Source organism: Oscarella lobularis, chromosome 4 (genome assembly GCF_947507565.1).
Source record: "Oscarella lobularis chromosome 4, ooOscLobu1.1, whole genome shotgun sequence".
Classification (NCBI taxonomy): domain Eukaryota; kingdom Metazoa; phylum Porifera; class Homoscleromorpha; order Homosclerophorida; family Oscarellidae; genus Oscarella; species Oscarella lobularis.
This window is the reverse complement of record NC_089178.1, coordinates 2713323-2728924: the sequence shown is the minus strand read 5'-3', so window position 1 is coordinate 2728924 and position 15602 is coordinate 2713323. Positions and strand designations below refer to the sequence as shown.

At 46.1% G+C, this 15602-nt stretch overlaps 6 protein-coding genes across 6 annotated transcripts; 3 read left to right on the top strand and 3 right to left on the bottom strand.

Moving 5' to 3' along the window:
* Positions 1–35: 35 nt before the first annotated feature.
* LOC136185827 (solute carrier family 41 member 1-like) lies at positions 36–2145 on the top strand. The gene is made up of 9 exons (XM_065973021.1): positions 36–354; positions 408–515; positions 569–640; positions 691–982; positions 1039–1192; positions 1248–1321; positions 1374–1502; positions 1568–1713; positions 1862–2145. Exons 1-9 carry the CDS (start codon positions 67–69, stop codon positions 2045–2047), a joined length of 1449 nt encoding a protein of 482 aa, XP_065829093.1. The 5' UTR covers positions 36–66; the 3' UTR covers positions 2048–2145.
* LOC136185828 (MTOR-associated protein MEAK7-like) lies at positions 2063–4041 on the bottom strand. The gene is made up of 6 exons (XM_065973022.1): positions 3810–4041; positions 3363–3729; positions 2816–3301; positions 2647–2765; positions 2417–2593; positions 2063–2364 (listed from the first exon to the last, which is right to left on the bottom strand). The coding sequence occupies exons 1-6, from the start codon at positions 3966–3968 to the stop codon at positions 2233–2235; spliced, it is 1440 nt and encodes a 479-aa protein (XP_065829094.1). The 5' UTR covers positions 3969–4041; the 3' UTR covers positions 2063–2232.
* Positions 4042–4701: 660 nt separating this feature from the next.
* Positions 4702–8699, bottom strand: LOC136185815 (endoplasmin-like). Its single transcript, XM_065973005.1, has 22 exons — positions 8539–8699; positions 8364–8484; positions 8289–8307; positions 8104–8226; positions 7805–8047; positions 7669–7741; positions 7487–7616; positions 7323–7434; positions 6996–7157; positions 6875–6936; positions 6772–6826; positions 6636–6716; positions 6447–6578; positions 6295–6387; positions 6112–6242; positions 5942–6053; positions 5797–5886; positions 5575–5733; positions 5385–5521; positions 5247–5325; positions 5112–5195; positions 4702–5059 (listed from the first exon to the last, which is right to left on the bottom strand). Exons 1-22 carry the CDS (start codon positions 8588–8590, stop codon positions 4784–4786), a joined length of 2526 nt encoding a protein of 841 aa, XP_065829077.1. The 5' UTR covers positions 8591–8699; the 3' UTR covers positions 4702–4783.
* A 37-nt stretch (positions 8700–8736) lies between these two features.
* Positions 8737–11005, top strand: LOC136185832 (cysteine-rich with EGF-like domain protein 2). The gene is made up of 13 exons (XM_065973027.1): positions 8737–8960; positions 9046–9128; positions 9266–9320; positions 9372–9480; positions 9529–9567; positions 9620–9669; positions 9724–9844; positions 9898–9999; positions 10053–10133; positions 10183–10371; positions 10431–10532; positions 10592–10762; positions 10810–11005. Exons 1-13 carry the CDS (start codon positions 8853–8855, stop codon positions 10872–10874), a joined length of 1275 nt encoding a protein of 424 aa, XP_065829099.1. The 5' UTR covers positions 8737–8852; the 3' UTR covers positions 10875–11005.
* LOC136185830 (uncharacterized) lies at positions 10956–13525 on the bottom strand. The gene is made up of 12 exons (XM_065973025.1): positions 12555–13525; positions 12453–12507; positions 12320–12399; positions 12208–12264; positions 12019–12151; positions 11855–11970; positions 11733–11801; positions 11573–11681; positions 11402–11522; positions 11291–11351; positions 11164–11232; positions 10956–11109 (listed from the first exon to the last, which is right to left on the bottom strand). The coding sequence occupies exons 1-12, from the start codon at positions 12981–12983 to the stop codon at positions 11014–11016; spliced, it is 1395 nt and encodes a 464-aa protein (XP_065829097.1). The 5' UTR covers positions 12984–13525; the 3' UTR covers positions 10956–11013.
* LOC136185831 (tubulin alpha-3 chain) lies at positions 13090–14946 on the top strand. Its single transcript, XM_065973026.1, has 3 exons — positions 13090–13242; positions 13301–13523; positions 13709–14946. The coding sequence occupies exons 1-3, from the start codon at positions 13240–13242 to the stop codon at positions 14839–14841; spliced, it is 1359 nt and encodes a 452-aa protein (XP_065829098.1). The 5' UTR covers positions 13090–13239; the 3' UTR covers positions 14842–14946.
* Positions 14947–15602: the final 656 nt, after the last annotated feature.

The window sequence follows — 15602 nt, the reverse complement described above, 5'->3', positions numbered from 1 at the left end:
CGCGCGGGAGAACACATACGGGTGCTAAACTCAGTTCGAGCGTCGCCCCTGCGAATCTCTCCTTTTATGAAACCAGTCGAGAAGACGGCTCAAATCGATAGGATGAGAAGGCGATCCGAGTCGTCTGACCTCACTTCGGAGGGGTCGCAAGAGGACAAACCGACGAATCTACTTGTAGCAACCAAGCAGGCGAACGGAATTCTTCTTACGCAGCCGGAAGAGATCATACAAGAGGATCCACTGAAGACGCCTAAGAAAGAATCGTCGTGCAGAATCGGAATCCAAGTCTTCTTTCCTTTTTTGATCGCCGGCTTTGGCATGGTATCGGCCGGAATGTTACTCGATTACGTCCAAGTACGAAAAATTCTCAATACTAATATAAGTGCAATGATTTTTTTGCTTCTTAGCATTGGCCTGTTTTTATGGATGTTAACGAGTTGTTTATACTGGTACCTGCCCTCCTTGGATTGAAGGGAAATTTGGAGATGACCCTTGCCTCTCGTCTCTCCACAGCTGTAAGGAGGAAGAACGTAATATACAAGATTGTGGTTGATAAAATTAATGCTAGGCAAATACGGGTGCCATGGACACTGCAGCAGCAAAAAAATTACTAATACTTGGAAATATGGCCCTTATTCAAGTAAAAGACATCAGCTATTGTGATTATCTTTTTTTTAGAAAAGTTTTCAGGCTCAAGCTTTGGTTATTGGAGCGTTGGCTTCATTCGCTGCTGTCCTATTTGGTTGGCTATCGGATGGAGTTTTGAAAATAGAAGACGCTCTTCTGCTCTGCGCGTCGAGCCTCATAACGGCTTCCGTAGCGAGTTTCGCTCTCGGCGGCATAATGATCATAGTGATCCTATTATCAAAACGGTTCCATGTGAATCCTGACAATATTGCCACGCCCATAGCAGCCAGTTTGGGTGATTTGGTAACATTGGCCTTACTTTCTGGAACGAGTAACGCTCTCTACGCTAAATTTGGCAAGAAAACATAACGGTATTAATAAAATTTTCTTTGACCCCGTCTCTCTCTTTAGTTGCTTCGCGACATCTATGGGTAATTTGGCTGCTGTGTAGCATTTTCTTATCATTGATACCCGTCTGGATATACATCTCTCATCGCAATCCTACAACGAGAAAAGTGCTCAGCTCAGGATGGACACCGGTTATTAGTGCCATGGTAATAAGCAGGTCAGTTCTGGGAGGTACCTCTTTGATTCTCATCTGACTTTTCTTTTCTAAACAGTGGTGGAGGTTTAGTGCTCGATCAAGCCGTTAGTCGCTTTCCCGGCATTGCTGTCTATTCACCAGTCATGAACGGCGAGTCTCTTCCTTTAGTATATCACAAAAAATTCTCATAGGAAATTATCAGGTGTTGGTGGAAATCTCGTTGCTGTTCACGCGAGTCGCCTATCCACAACGTTGCACGGCACAGGCAAGCCGGGCGACAAGATCCGTAATCCAGACGCGTCAAAGTGCTGTGGAACGTTTCGAGGCCAAGGCACGCGATGTCGCCTAACCTGTCCTTCCAACAGGTTTTCATTGTTTATTTTTCTCCCTCTCTAGATCACGGAAAAGCGGCGAGAGTATTGCTCATGCTGACACTGCCGGGTCATTTAATATTTCTACTCACAATCAGCTATGTTCAGGCTGGACACACGTCGCTGACTCTCTACTTTGCTGGTGGCTACTTTGCGTGTGCTATCCTACAGGTAAGCCGGAACTTAAAAATCGCGCCCAAGTGATAGGTAATGAGGTGCCCGCTTCACACAGTCGTTGATTAGTGCCTGTTTAGTAAGGGTGGTTAGCGTTAGGCCGTGCGTTCCACTGGTAGAAAAAGTCAGGAAATGACTCGTTTAGGTAGCGTTATTGCTCTCAATTTCTACGTGGCTTGTTTACTGGATGTGGAACCGAGGAAACGATCCAGACAATTTTTGCATTCCCTACCTAACCGCTCTAGGTGATCTTCTCGGTACGGCGCTCCTGGCACTCACCTTTGTAGTACTGTATCAATTCAGTGACAAAGATAGTGACGTAGGCACGTAAGAATTTTCTATGATGTACTGTATGTACCACCATCCTAACGGAGGGCCCTGCTTGCATTTCTATTGTGACTGCTCTGACAAATAAACACAAGCACACCACCCAAGTTTAGAGTTCTAAAATATGTGAAAAAAAAAGAAGACCGCCGACAAGACAAGACTAAAGAGCAAACGTATTTGTCATCAAAGTTATTTTTCATCATCGTCGTCATCCTGAGTAACAGATTTTGGTTCGTAGAGTCCTGATACGGCTTTGCCCGTGAATAATTCTATCAGAACTTGTACGTCAAGATTTGTATCAAGGACACTTCCGTCGACTCGCTACAAAGAGGTAAAATTACGCATGTTCTATAGACCCTATTCTAATTCTTGCCTGGGATTCAACTGGAAGTCCCACTGCCCACACTTCGAGTTTAGCAATTTTGAACTCTTCTTCCTTGGACAGTTGGGGACTGTTGTACGTTGTACTTCGCGGGTGGGCTTTGCTATGACCCGATCCATAGTCGTGATCCAACCACAAGCCAAAATACTCGTGCTGGCCACCCATCCCCTAGAAAAAAAATTAAGCGGAGGAAACATAAAGGGGCGTATTTTTTTGCGCACCAGCCCATTGGGAATCGTCTGCTGGCCCTGATTGAAGTACATATAATGGTTATTATAACCTGTTGGGGTATAGATAGCCATGTGAGGGTTCAAAGTGAAGAGAAAGCATTGATCATCCCCTATAATACAAAAGGATAATATATAGGTAAACTCGTCGTTTTTTGCTTACCAACAAAATTGGGCGATGTTTCCCAACTCGCAGAAGCAAATCCTCCAAAAACGTATCCATCTGTATCTTCAACAATCACAATAGTAGGTCCCCTTCCCGTTATCTCCTTTGTGAGTCGAGCAAAGCTCTCCCCGTCGCGAACACTCGAAAAGAGCTGTCTCCACAGGTGCCGATGTTTAAGCGGTATGTGGCTATTGAGAAAGAGGACGGACGTCGCGTCGAGTAAGCTTTCACCGGCGCTCTCCTCCCCACTCGGTCCGTGTGCTTTTTGTTTTAGAATACGTGGTAGAAGAGGTTGATTCAAGTCCAAGGACGCGACGTCTGTCAATTCGCCCATTGCTGCCTTTGCCGAGTCGGTCTCGTCGTGACTGGCCAATGTCGATGCACTGAAAAAGCAGCCCTGAAAAACGGCATTGAAGAGACGCTGAATAAGAGAATTCGCACTGAGCCATTTCTCTAGCTGAGGCACATCAAAGGTAAAATTTCCTAAAAAAATGAAATGTTATACTAACGTATCTTATTTTGTATCTTATTCTATAATTCCTGCCTTCTTCGTCCGGCTGAAAGGAAGCGTTATCAAGAAAGACTCGCGCTAAGCGTCGATTGGAGTCCGGGTCTTTTCCGCCCCACACGGAAGCACGTGGATGTAGCGACTTCGAATTGAACGCAGCAGATATGAGAGAGCAGCAGAGATGCTGCAGATCGTTGCTACTTATCGTCTCTCCGGTCGACGCGGAACCCAGGTGAGCGAATATCATCGCCTTTTCGGCGTCGCTTCCCTTTACGATAAGGGAAGCGATTACGAAGAGAGCGGCTCGATTTGCCGCACGACGACTCTCGTCGTTGCTGTAGTGCGCCATTAGATTGAAAAGACGCTGCGATATGTCTTCGGGAAGAATCGATTTGCTAAATTCCTAGAAAGGGAGCAGGGGTGTCGAGGCCACGCCCACTTTTTTGCCAGCTCGGTTTTCCGTGGGATCCCGGCTTTTCTTACCTTGAACGCTTTGTAGTCGAACGTTGCTGTGCCGTCTACTTTCTTTTTCGAGTCGCCTTCTTTGGTTGTCAGTTGAGCGAAGACGCCTTCGAGGTCTCGCTTCTCGTCTTCGTTGAGAAGTTTCACTGCATTCTCTTCTTTGCTGCTTTCGTTTCCCATCGTCGCGTGAAGAGGTACACAGCGCAGTAGGAGGGTTTAGAGGTGTCTGTGTACCCTGTACGGGTGTTTTCTTTCTCTCATAGCGTGCGGTAAAGCGATGCTCCTTCGTCGAAACAGAAGCCGAAACAGTAACAACTTACAAGCAAAGAACCATCTAAAATCGAGGCAAAGAACGTTCTTTTCATCTGTTTCCTGGGCGGTAAGTCTGCAAAAAAAATCTATACACTATTTACAGTATTTGTTGTGGAGGGGCGGAGCAGACTTTGCGCCAAAGAAGGTAAGAGCTGAGAGCTGTTTCGTAAAGGCGTTTTTTGAATGTAGATTCATCTATGGACATACCGACGAGGCAGATGAAGAGCTTTCCGATGTCCTCATTCACCTCCGGGCCCCGAGGTGACTAAATAAAACCGGCCCAACTCGAGCCAGAGAGGTTAAACGCGGCGCAAACGCAGGGGATTCAATCCCCTACTCCAGTGGCATGAGTGATAAACTGCTACCCCACTTGGGCAAGACGCGGTGGGTTACAATAGCGGTCCACCTGTGCTTTGGTATATAAAGGCACCCCCGGGACAGATGGGTTACTGTCTCCCCGAATGGGGGCCTGGGTGAAGGGTCCCCTCAACTAAGGAGTGCGGGAGGACGTTCATTTTTGTTTTTGTAACTTCCGGTTTACTTCCGTGTTTATGAAATAAAAAGCACCTTTCTAATTGAAGACAAAGCACGTCAGAGAGAATAAGCGATGGACATTTATATATTTGCTTATGACGCCATTGACAAAAAAAAGCAGTATATCTGCCTACTTATTCCATCAAACGTCATAGCTCGTCTTTTACCTCGTCTTCCGCAGCATCAGCTTCAGGGACGGATTCTCCTTCCGAAGCGGATTCTCCTTCCGAAGCAGATTCCCCTTCGTCTGCTGTTTCTTCTCCTCCCTCGCTAGCCGATTCGTCATCATCGTCGTCACCTGCCACCTCTTCAGACGTTTCCTCTTCCTCCTCCTCCTCTTCTTCCTCTTCGACCTTCTCGTCCAGGTCAACATTCATGCTCAGCCTGAGCATGCGCTCAATTCGCGACGCAAAGTCAGAAGAATCCTAAAAAATATTTTTATCTCCCATACACAATTGAAGATTCCCGACAACGTACCTGAAGCGTGTAGCCAGATCGAAGGACAGCGGTTTCAAACATAACTCTAGCCAAATCGGCAGCAGTCGGATCTGCTTCGTCGACCTGACAGAAAAATAATCACTACTACGTGCGTAGCAATCAAGAGTTACTTACTGCAATCTTCTCAGAGAGTTTTTTCACTAGGGGATGTCGCGGATTGACTTCGAGCGTTTTCTTCTGGTTCATGTAATAGCTATAGAAGAGTAAGAGCACATATAGGAGAGGGGCATTTAGGCCACTGCAATTGCTCACTTTGATGTGGGATCTTTCGCTTGGGCATAGGCCTGTGCCTTCATGATGCGTTCCATGTTGCCGGACCATCCGTAGGAGCTGGCTACAAGAGCGCACGGCGAGTCCGTCAATCGGTTTGAAACAACAGCTTTTTCGATCTAAGGACGATAATAATATAAACGACTTATGTAATTGCGGCTTCTATTTTTACCTGATCTTTCAACGCCGTTTCCTTCAGCCACTTGGTGAGTCCTTCAAACTTCTTTTCCAACGCTTCCTGCCTCTCTTTGGCCTTCTCCGTCTCGTCTCCGAGCTTCAGCCCCTCCTTGGCAACATTCTGAAACTTCTTTCCGTCAAATTCAGGCAAACTCTACAAGAGAAAACACCGCCAATTAATTAATTTATTATTTAATGAAAACGCCGAAAAACAAACCTGAACGGCGTATTCATCGACAGGTTCAGTAAGGAAAAGGACTTCGTATCCCTTCTTCAACAGTCTCTCAACAAACGGGGAATGCTCCAGCTGAAAAAAAAAAGAGACTAGCATTTAAACGCCAGTATTGTAGACCTTGTCTCACCTCTTCTCTGCTTTGCCCAGCAACAAAGTAGATCTGATCCTGCTTTTCCTTCATTCTCTCAACGTACTCAGCGAGACTAGTCAATTCTTTTGCATCGTGGGACGATTGGAACCTGAAAAATTCAATCTTTAATATTGTTTTCTACTATATGATGTTCTTCTTTTTTTTACCTCAAAAGCTTAGCGAGACGAGTTCGATTGGTGTGATCTTCGATGACACCCAATTTCACGTTCGTTCCAAATTCTGGCCAGAATTTCTCCATGTAGTCTTTATCTTCAATTTTCTTGATCATGTCAAGAGCCTGGGATAAAAATGATGCTAAGAAAACGCATCAAAAATCTCGTTCTCGTCACCTTTCTAACGAGTTTCTTTCGGATGACCTTCAGAAGTTTGTGCTGTTGCAAAGTCTCACGTGACACGTTCAATGGCAAATCGTCAGAATCAACCTGAAACGGAAAGAACGTCGCTTTATTTCCCTTAGCCATCGTTTTTTTTCTTTCCTTACCACTCCTCTGATGAATTGGAGATACTTGGGCATCATTTCTTCAAAATCCGACGTGATGAAAACTCGTCTCACGTACATCTTGATGAAGTCGGTCTTCTTTCCATACTCCTGGAACATTCCAGAAGGAGCAGCCTAATAGAGAGAGAGAAAAAACTGACGTCATCTTTAGTTTATTTATTTATTGCCTACTTTTGGAACAAAGAGAATGGACTTGAACGTGACTTCTCCCTCCGCAGTAAAATGAGTCTTAGCCAAAGGAGGATCCGCTTCCTAGAAACAAATAAATAAATAAATAAATATCTAATACCTCTTAGGATTAGATAACCTTCGTAAACGATTTGTAGAATTCCTCGTATTCTTCATCAGTGATCTCTTTCAAACTAGAGAAGAATAAATAACCAGGGAATTACAATGACTTGTCTTCCTACTTTCTGCTCCAAATGGGTTTGCTTTCGTTGATCAACTCCCAATCCCAAACGGTCTTCTCCACCTGAAATCATTTCCAAACTTGCGCGTTTTTCCCACGTAGTTTCATATTCTTCTCCTCACCGTTTTCGTTTTCGGTTTCTTTTCCTCCTCCTTTTCCTCCTCCACTTTAACTTCTTCGTCTTCGTCTTCCCCTTCCTTCTTTTCTTTCTCCTCCTCTTCTTCGCCTTCCTTTTTCGCCGGCTCTTCCTCTTCCTCTTCAAGAGGCTCCTCAACGGATTCGGTCTAAAAAAACGAAAGACGGATGAAGAACAGGACCAAAAAAACAAATAAATTAGACAACACAAATAAGCCACGCGTCAGTAAAATAGACCAATCACGTCGAAAATTAAGAATTCAAGTTATATCCCATCATGCACTAATGAAGACAAGACTCTGATGGCATCATACCTTGCTCGTCCACAAATAGATGGGAAAGTTGATGAACTGGCTGTACTTCTTCACAAGATCCCTCAGCGTATCCGCCTCCAAGAAGTCGTGGGCTTCTTCCTTCAACTGAAGACTAAGAGAACGGCATTTTTAAATAAAGCCAACAAAACTTTGTTTCTATCTACCTGACTGTCGTGCCTCGTCCCAGCGTGTCGCCACGCGGATCCTCGGCGACGCTGAATTCAGCCGAATCTGACGTCCAAATGTGCTGCTTGTCGTCATTGTTTTTTGACGTCACAATAACAGTATCCGACACTGCAAAAAAATTATATATTTTGTTTCTTCGCGTTTTTCACTTTCGACTTACCTAGGAAAGATGAATAGAAACCGACGCCAAACTGACCAATGAGTTCAGACATGGAGCGGTCAGAGTCCGCCTCCTAATCAACGATATATAATTAAAAAACTCAAATTGAATTTTCATTTTCTCCCTCCCGCTCAACCTGAAGTTTTGCGAGAAATTCGCTGGTTCCCGATTTCGCAATAGTACCCAAATTATTAATCAAATCCTTGCGAGTCATTCCTATTCCGGTATCTGTGACGTGGAGAACGTGATTTTCCTTGTCCGCCTTGATTTTTATCGTCAAATCCGGCGTCTCGCCGAGCGCCGACTTGTCGGTCAACGACAAAAATCGAATTTTATCCAAAGCGTCCGAAGCATTCGAGATCAATTCTCTCAAAAATATCTGAATCACGATTTTTACACTGAAAACCCGAGAACCGGCGTTTCTTTTCGACTCACTTCCTTATTCCTATAGAGCGAATTGATGATGAGCTTCATCATTCGATTTACTTCGGCTTGGAATTCGTGTTTTTCCGCGCTATCTCTCAGCTGTTTCATTTCGGCTACGCTCAGTCCGTCGAGCTACGCGAAAAAAAAACGAGTAAGAAACAACGCTCGAGCGTCGACGTGCAGTCCAGTCGGACCTGTATTGCTTCTTCTTCCCTGAGAAAAATTTTAAATTTACTACGATTCGCGTGAGATTCGATGTTTTTTTGTACCTTTCCACCGCTTCGTCGTCGGTTCTGGAACCTTCTCGACTCTTTCCTATGTCGTCTTCCACCGTTCCTGTGTCGGACGCTTCGGCTGCGTCCGATTCGGAGTCGCTATCGTCGGCGAAAGCTGCGGAGGTCCACGTGGCATTGCAATAACGACGTTATCGACGTTCTTTCTCACCCGAAAAGACGAGAGCTCCGAGTAGGAGCACGATGATGCATTTCCACTTCATCGTTGCAGAGGTCCGACGTCGATTTCGAGCGCGTTCAGAAGTGCGACGACGAGGTCGTGTGAGGGGAGTATGTAAGGTGCAGTGATCGGCGTGGCTCGTGCTGATTGGCTGCTTCGCTTCCGGGCGTTCGGCAGTGACTTGTAGATCGCTGATTGGTTTGAGAAAACGAAGATCCCAGATTAGTCCGAGTGTCCACGTCATACCTACCTTTTTATTCGTTACGCTTCTCCGCCGTTGGATTTCCTCGAAACGCCTTCGTTCCATGGGTTCGATTTCGATCCTCTTTTGTCTCGGCGTCGTTTTGGGATGCGTGCGATCGAAAGAGGATCCCTGCGACACATGTACGAATCTCGTCAAGTCGTTCAACGAGGTAGCTAGAGAGATAGGCCGCTACGAGCGACATCACATCTTCATGGTGTGAGAGAGCCACGTGTGTCGTGTGTGCGATTCTCTAGGGTTTGGAGAAGACTGCTGGGGCGAATTTCGGCGGCGGGAATTCTGATTGGGAGGAAACGAGACTAGGATCTTTTGCTACGAGGCAAGAAAGAAAGAAATTCTCTGTTGGTTATCACAGGGAGTGTCACTATAAAAATTTTTCATACCTCTGTTCGTTTACTCCTTAAAATTAATTTCAATGAATGAAAGAATATAAATTCATCTGGTTGAATTTTTCAGTGAGACTCGTCTGGTGGAAATACTTGATTCTGTGTGCGAAAGAAATTCCCACTCTGTATGTAATGATACTTAGTCTTGCCTCAGTAAATCTATATTCCTTTTCTAGTGTAATACGATGCTGGAAGAGAAGGAGGAAGTTCTGGAAGAATGGTGGTTCAAGGAGCAACAGAATAACAAAAATTTACAGATATGGTTCTGTGAAAACAAAATAGAAGGCAATACATACTGTATGTACGAAACGTTTGTCAAGATTTTTATAATAGTGTGCTGTCCTAAAAATACGTACGGGCCTAAATGCAAAGGTACGTACAGTAGAACGACAATAATTTTTCACGTAAAATTATTGGGTTATAGAATGTCCCGGGGGCGTGGAAAAGCCGTGTAGCGAAAGAGGAAGTTGCTTGGTAAATTTGATTATTTGGAGGGGAAAGGGGCTCGCGAAGGTTGGAGTTCTTCAGGGCGAGGGGAAGCGAAGTGGATCTGGACGTTGCTCGTGTGATCAGGGTTACCAAGGTGATATATGCGACACGTGCGTCGAGGGATATTTCAAAAACGAGTTGGAAGATGGGAATTGCACAAGTATGAACCCGTATTGAAACCTTGATGTTTATTGTATGTGTGCTTTTGCGCAGAGTGCCACTATTCGTGTGCCCTCACTTGCCACGGGCCTGGCAAGCTTGGATGTGACAAATGTAAGGCAGGGTGGAACATGACCGAAGAGGAAGGATGCCAAGGTCCCATTTCCCTTAGTTATCCGCGATTATTATTATTATTAATTATTTAACAGATATTGATGAATGTGAGATCGAGTCTCCATGTGAAGGTGGGAAGTATTGCATCAATACAGTGGGATCATACAGATGTGAAAGTATTGCTTCAAAATTCAATCCAACAACAATTTACGTAATAATTTTTAGATTGTGATGCAGCCTGTGCTGACAACTGCACTGGGGCTGGACCAGAATCGTGTCAATCATGCGCACATGGCTACATCAGACCGGAAAACTCAACAACATGCGAAGATGTGAACGAATGTGCAGAAAACGCAACTTTATGCGAAAAGGGAACCTACTGTGACAACGTTCCTGGTACATACGAGTGCAAAGGTACAAGGAAAAGGCGTTTCGTTATTATAATAATGACTAATTCGTTTTTATGTACATAGTGTGTGATCCTGCTTGTGGGACAGCATGCTTAGGAGAAGGATCCCAGGGGTGCATCGACTGTGCTGCTGGGTATCAGATAAATGGCACTTCTGGATGCGAAGGTATGGGATTCGTGTGAGAGAAGGAGCTACAGTACTTACTTTTCTTTGGACCATCAAAGATATTGATGAATGCCAATCGTCACCTTGCACCGACGAAAACGAAGAATGCATAAATAGTCCTGGATCATACGAATGCAATTGCAAGCCAGATTACAATAGAGAGGACGGAACCTGTGTACCAATTCCAGAAGAAGAAGAAGACGATGAACCAACGGAAAATTCAAATGCCGGTATAAGTACCTTATGATCTTGTATACTTTCCTCATGATATTTTCAGATGAAAATGATCCAACTCCCTCTCCTAATGACACTCATACAGATAGCGCTCACGATGAACTTTGATGCTGGCCTGGGATTGTTCTGCTTCCCTCCTCAGGGAGTCCAGCAATCCCATCAGAGATATCCAGAGTCTTTGCTGTCTCTACAACTACTTAATTTATGTAATTTCTTTTAAATACATTGTGGAGCGATTAGATATGGTTCATCTTGTTCGACTGCGCGTGCGTAGCACAGACGGAGATAGATATTTCGTATCCCTTTTCACGAATTCCAAATAATCGTTCAAAGTCTTTCCATACTGCAGAGACAAACAAAAAATCAGGTGTTTGATTGGCTACAGTGTTGCACTCACAAATGACGCGTATGTTTCATCACGGACGTGACACAGTTTTCTCATGCCCAGCTCTGCAAGCCTTTTTGCCTAAAAAATAAAAAAATAAACTTACGTCAGCCAATCAATGATACAATCGTTTTCTGACGTCATAATGACGGCCAAAATCAAGACGCGCAATCAAACGATGATATCCCATGACAGCAGTTCTAAACACGAACCTACAAAACAGACTTTGTAAGAGAATATTTTTACTTACTCTCCGGGTTTTTCCAAAAACGTTCGATGGGTTATGTCCCCATGACCCAGCAGCACCCCCAAACGCCGATCAACGTCGTTCAGCTCCAAACTGAAGTACAAGGAATGAGCCCAAAGTATTCCTAAGCAGCCAATCCTCATAAAAAAATCTTCTAGAGTCTTATCTTCTCACTGTGTTGCTCGTTTTGCGTCAGTCCATGTTTTTCCATCACTTGCAGTCGTTCTTTGACTGTTGTAGGAGGCTTTAGGACGTCAAGGACAGTTGCGGTCGAATGGAGAAGCTATAAATAATAATAATGATACTTGACTATTATGCACAGCCAGTGGTGTACTCGATTCAATAAGAAGTCTGGAGTTTGAGTTATCTTTATCAAATCCGTTAACTGATCCACTAGATATTGCTATAGAGGTATTGCTCTGCAAGACATCTACAATGAATGTAATCGTGTCATACTTCTGTCCACTGTGGAAACAGGTGCGGAACTTGGGTGAGTATACGCGACAGATTCTCCGTGGAGCAAAATAGGGGAGGACTGCACAAGATGTCACACATTTCCCGAATGTGATCAACTAAAAAACGTTATTGCTCTTCGAATTGCGCAACTCTTTCCTATTTACTATCTTCACTGAAGAAACTTGGACACTTGGACAGCACTCGATCTATTGGAACTCCCAAATCGTGCAAGAAACAAGACATTTCATCTTCGCCTTTGTCCTCGCCACTGATCTCCATAGCCGCTGCATACGATCTCTAAAACATCATCCAAATATAGACCACGCCATTAGTTAATGAATTAGTTAATTCACCAGCCGCAAAGCCTTATCTATGGCCTCGCCAATAGTCACATTTGCATATCCCATTTCCTGCAATGAAAGCCTAATGAAAAAAAAACAATCGATTGATAATGAAGAAGAAGACCTTCAGCTGCTCAGCTCGCTGTACAGTCCACTGGCTCAACGGAAGGCCAAGTGCAGAGGGCGCAAGATAGAGAAACGATCCTTTGATAAAGAATTAAAAAAAAAATCGAGACCCTTCCAGGCTGTGTGCATACTTATCTGCGAATGGGTCAAGCCGACGTCGCTCAATTTCTTCAAATTATCTGCCACCTTCGCGAATAGTAGATCAAAAATTCAACTGGATAAATATTTTCAACCTGTTTTGGATCGAGTGCGGCGACGAGGGGAGCGTTTTTCAGGAGGCGTCTCAAATTCAAACCGTACGCTTTTAGAACGGGCACCAAATCGCGCATGCGTTTCGCGTCGAAATCGAGTGCCGCCGGAAGTCGAAAAGCGGCTAATTGGGCTTCGTCGGGCGCTACGCCGGCTTTCTCGAGGATTTCCGATTTTCGCAGCCATTCCGACTTGCAGAGACCCACGATTCGAGGTGGAGTGCCGTGAAATGCCGCTTTGATTTGGCTTGTAAACTGTTTGTTCTTATTCATTGCGGCGAACATGTCTTCTCTATCCGTTTTCCACTTGGGACTTGTGTCAGAGGGAGTGTCTGGTTTATTTGCCGCTTCCGTCGACATTCTTGTGGATAGCCGTAACGCGTGCAATCGAAAGAGCCGTCCGTATAAAGCCATTCGAGGATTTCACGACGTTTTTTTCTCCGTCCACGATGTCGTGTAGCGCATTCGAGCTTAGCGCATCGACACTTTAATTGCATTGAGCTGGGCGACCAATCGCAGGGCCCCCTCTACGCATTACGCACCAACGACCAATCAAGACCGGTCTTTCGACTGTACCAACGGTTACCCCCGAATTCAGTCACCTGTGTTTTCGCACGCAAGACGCTGCTGAGATCTTCGCTCTCGACGTAAGCGTACTCAAATCAGAACCATGGTAAGTAACCACAATCGCCTCGATCTCGACATCGCGCGAATTCTCGCTCTCTCTCCAGCGTGAAGTTATCTCGATCCACGTTGGACAAGCCGGAGTCCAAATCGGCAATGCCTGCTGGGAATTGTACTGTCTCGAGCACGGCATTCAGCCAGACGGTCAAATGCCCTCAGACAAGACCCTCGGCGGAGGCGACGATTCGTTCAACACGTTTTTCAGCGAAACGGGCGCCGGCAAACACGTTCCGCGTTGCGTTTTCGTCGATCTAGAACCAACGGTCGTCGGTAAGACGCGCGAAATGCAGCGAAACGATCCCTACGTAGCGCGTGTCTCACCTCGCGCCTTCGCGAACTCGTCCGCCATTTTGTGTTTCACGGCGGTTGCTAACGGAAACATTGCGTTCCCGCCTGACGTCATAATTACCCACGTTATTTTAGCGCGCTAAGCGCTCACGTGACGCTTATTTTAGATGAAGTTCGTACGGGAACTTACCGCCAGCTGTTTCACCCGGAGCAGCTCATCACGGGCAAAGAAGATGCCGCAAACAACTACGCTCGCGGCCACTACACCGTCGGTCGCGAAATGATCGACATCGTTCTGGACAAGACCCGAAAGCTTGCCGATCAATGCACGGGTCTCCAGGGATTTCTCGTTTTCCACTCATTTGGCGGCGGAACGGGATCGGGCTTCGCGTCCCTTCTCCTCGAACGTCTCAGCGTGGACTACGGAAAGAAATCCAAACTTGAGTTTGCCGTCTATCCGGCACCTCAAGTCTCGACGGCCATCGTTGAGCCGTACAACGCAATCCTGACGACGCACACGACTCTGGAGCACTCCGACTGCGCCTTCATGGTCGACAATGAAGCCTCCTATGACATTTGTCGTCGCAACTTGGACATCGAACGTCCGACGTATACCAACCTGAATCGACTCATTGCTCAAGTCGTGTCGTCGATCACGGCGTCATTGCGCTTCGACGGTGCTCTCAACGTCGACTTGACCGAATTTCAAACCAATTTGGTGCCTTATCCGCGTATTCACTTTCCTCTCGCCACCTATGCTCCCGTCATCTCGGCGGAGAAAGCCTATCATGAGCAACTCAGCGTTGCCGAAATCACCAACGCTTGCTTCGAGCCGGCGAATCAAATGGTGAAGTGCGATCCTCGTCATGGCAAGTACATGGCCTGCTGTCTTCTCTACCGCGGCGACGTCGTGCCTAAGGACGTCAATGCTGCCATCGCTACCATCAAGACAAAGCGCACTATCCAGTTCGTCGACTGGTGTCCGACCGGATTCAAGGTCGGCATCAACTATCAGCCTCCGACCGTCGTTCCTGGCGGCGATTTGGCCAAGGTGCAACGTGCCGTTTGCATGTTGTCCAACACGACGGCCATTGCCGAAGCGTGGGCTCGTCTCGATCATAAGTTTGATCTCATGTACGCCAAGCGTGCCTTCGTGCATTGGTACGTCGGCGAAGGCATGGAAGAGGGCGAATTTTCCGAGGCGCGCGAAGATCTTGCCGCTCTTGAGAAGGACTACGAGGAAGTCGGTGTCGATTCTCAGGAGGCCGGAGAAGAAGGCGAAGAAGGAGATGAATACTAGACGCATCCAGCGTCCTCCTGACTGCTGACTTGATTTGTTCGGTCTTGTTGTTGTTTGTTTGTGCCGTATCGTGTTCAAAAGAATAAAAAGAAATGCTCTCTTGCAGTCGTTTCTACAGTAGCGGGGGAAAAGCGCAGGGCTATACGAGAATAGTAAGTCGTCATAAATGCTCTTACGTCCGTACGGTTTCCCAGCAACCCGTGTCGTCATGCGAAGGTGTAGTGTGAAGTTCCTTGCGTCTCGGTCAGCACGTGCAATTGCACAAGCGTATCTGAAATGCAAATACATACAGTTCAATGAACAAATGTCAGTCAATCGGCTTCCCCGTTTCCTGCGCTCCCACAGGGGGGTGGGTATGTGGAAGTGAGACGTCGAACTTTGTGCGGATGCGTGGGATGACGCGATAAAGTCGAGCTTGCGCTGCATCTATACCATTTCAAAAGTGCCGGTTTCCAGCCTCCTACCGCGACTCACGTTTCTAAAACGTGCTCTTTCGCTGGAGTGTAGGCGCGAGCCAAATAAAGTATGGTCCGTTTGTGGGTTGCTCACGTGCCGCAATCGTTTGGCTTTGTGTACGCTGTGGTCGCCAATTAGCGTATCAGACAAGTTGGCGCCGATAGCAAATGCTGTTACTCGAGCACGCCCACTCACACGATCCCTCAAGCCAAATTCTCACCGTTCGCGTGATTCCTGCTGAGTAGAAAAATACCAGTCGACGCTCTAGCGGAAAGGGAAGGTTTAGACAAGAACGGAGGGAAAAT

Bases quoted from the DNA above. Each gene is read 5' to 3' on its own strand.
- LOC136185827 (XM_065973021.1), top strand. From the start codon at position 67: ATGAAACCAGTCGAGAAGACGGCTCAAATCGATAGGATGAGAAGGCGA. The intron at 1,193-1,247 runs GTCAGTTCTGGG...TTTTCTAAACAG, and splicing joins AGTGCCATGGTAATAAGCAG to TGGTGGAGGTTTAGTGCTCG. The intron at 1,503-1,567 runs GCACGCGATGTC...CTCCCTCTCTAG, and splicing joins TGGAACGTTTCGAGGCCAAG to ATCACGGAAAAGCGGCGAGA.
- LOC136185828 (XM_065973022.1), bottom strand. From the start codon at position 3,968: ATGGGAAACGAAAGCAGCAAAGAAGAGAATGCAGTGAAACTTCTCAAC. The intron at 3,730-3,809 runs GTAAGAAAAGCC...CTCCCTTTCTAG, and splicing joins TCGACTACAAAGCGTTCAAG to GAATTTAGCAAATCGATTCT. The intron at 3,302-3,362 runs GCAGGAATTATA...TCATTTTTTTAG, and splicing joins CTTTCAGCCGGACGAAGAAG to GAAATTTTACCTTTGATGTG.
- LOC136185815 (XM_065973005.1), bottom strand. From the start codon at position 8,590: ATGAAGTGGAAATGCATCATCGTGCTCCTACTCGGAGCTCTCGTCTTT. The intron at 6,054-6,111 runs GTAAAAAAAAGA...TGAATTTTTCAG, and splicing joins CGTCTCGCTAAGCTTTTGAG to GTTCCAATCGTCCCACGATG. The intron at 5,326-5,384 runs GTGAGCAATTGC...ACTCTTCTATAG, and splicing joins GCGAAAGATCCCACATCAAA to CTATTACATGAACCAGAAGA.
- LOC136185832 (XM_065973027.1), top strand. From the start codon at position 8,853: ATGGGTTCGATTTCGATCCTCTTTTGTCTCGGCGTCGTTTTGGGATGC. The intron at 9,321-9,371 runs GTATGTAATGAT...TTCCTTTTCTAG, and splicing joins GCGAAAGAAATTCCCACTCT to TGTAATACGATGCTGGAAGA. The intron at 9,481-9,528 runs GCAATACATACT...TTTTTATAATAG, and splicing joins CTGTGAAAACAAAATAGAAG to TGTGCTGTCCTAAAAATACG.
- LOC136185830 (XM_065973025.1), bottom strand. From the start codon at position 12,983: ATGGCTTTATACGGACGGCTCTTTCGATTGCACGCGTTACGGCTATCC. The intron at 11,233-11,290 runs GTCAGAAAACGA...TTTATTTTTTAG, and splicing joins ATTTTGGCCGTCATTATGAC to GCAAAAAGGCTTGCAGAGCT. The intron at 11,110-11,163 runs GTGAGTGCAACA...TTGTCTCTGCAG, and splicing joins ATGAAACATACGCGTCATTT to TATGGAAAGACTTTGAACGA.
- LOC136185831 (XM_065973026.1), top strand. The intron at 13,524-13,708 runs GTAAGACGCGCG...CGCTTATTTTAG, and splicing joins TCTAGAACCAACGGTCGTCG to ATGAAGTTCGTACGGGAACT.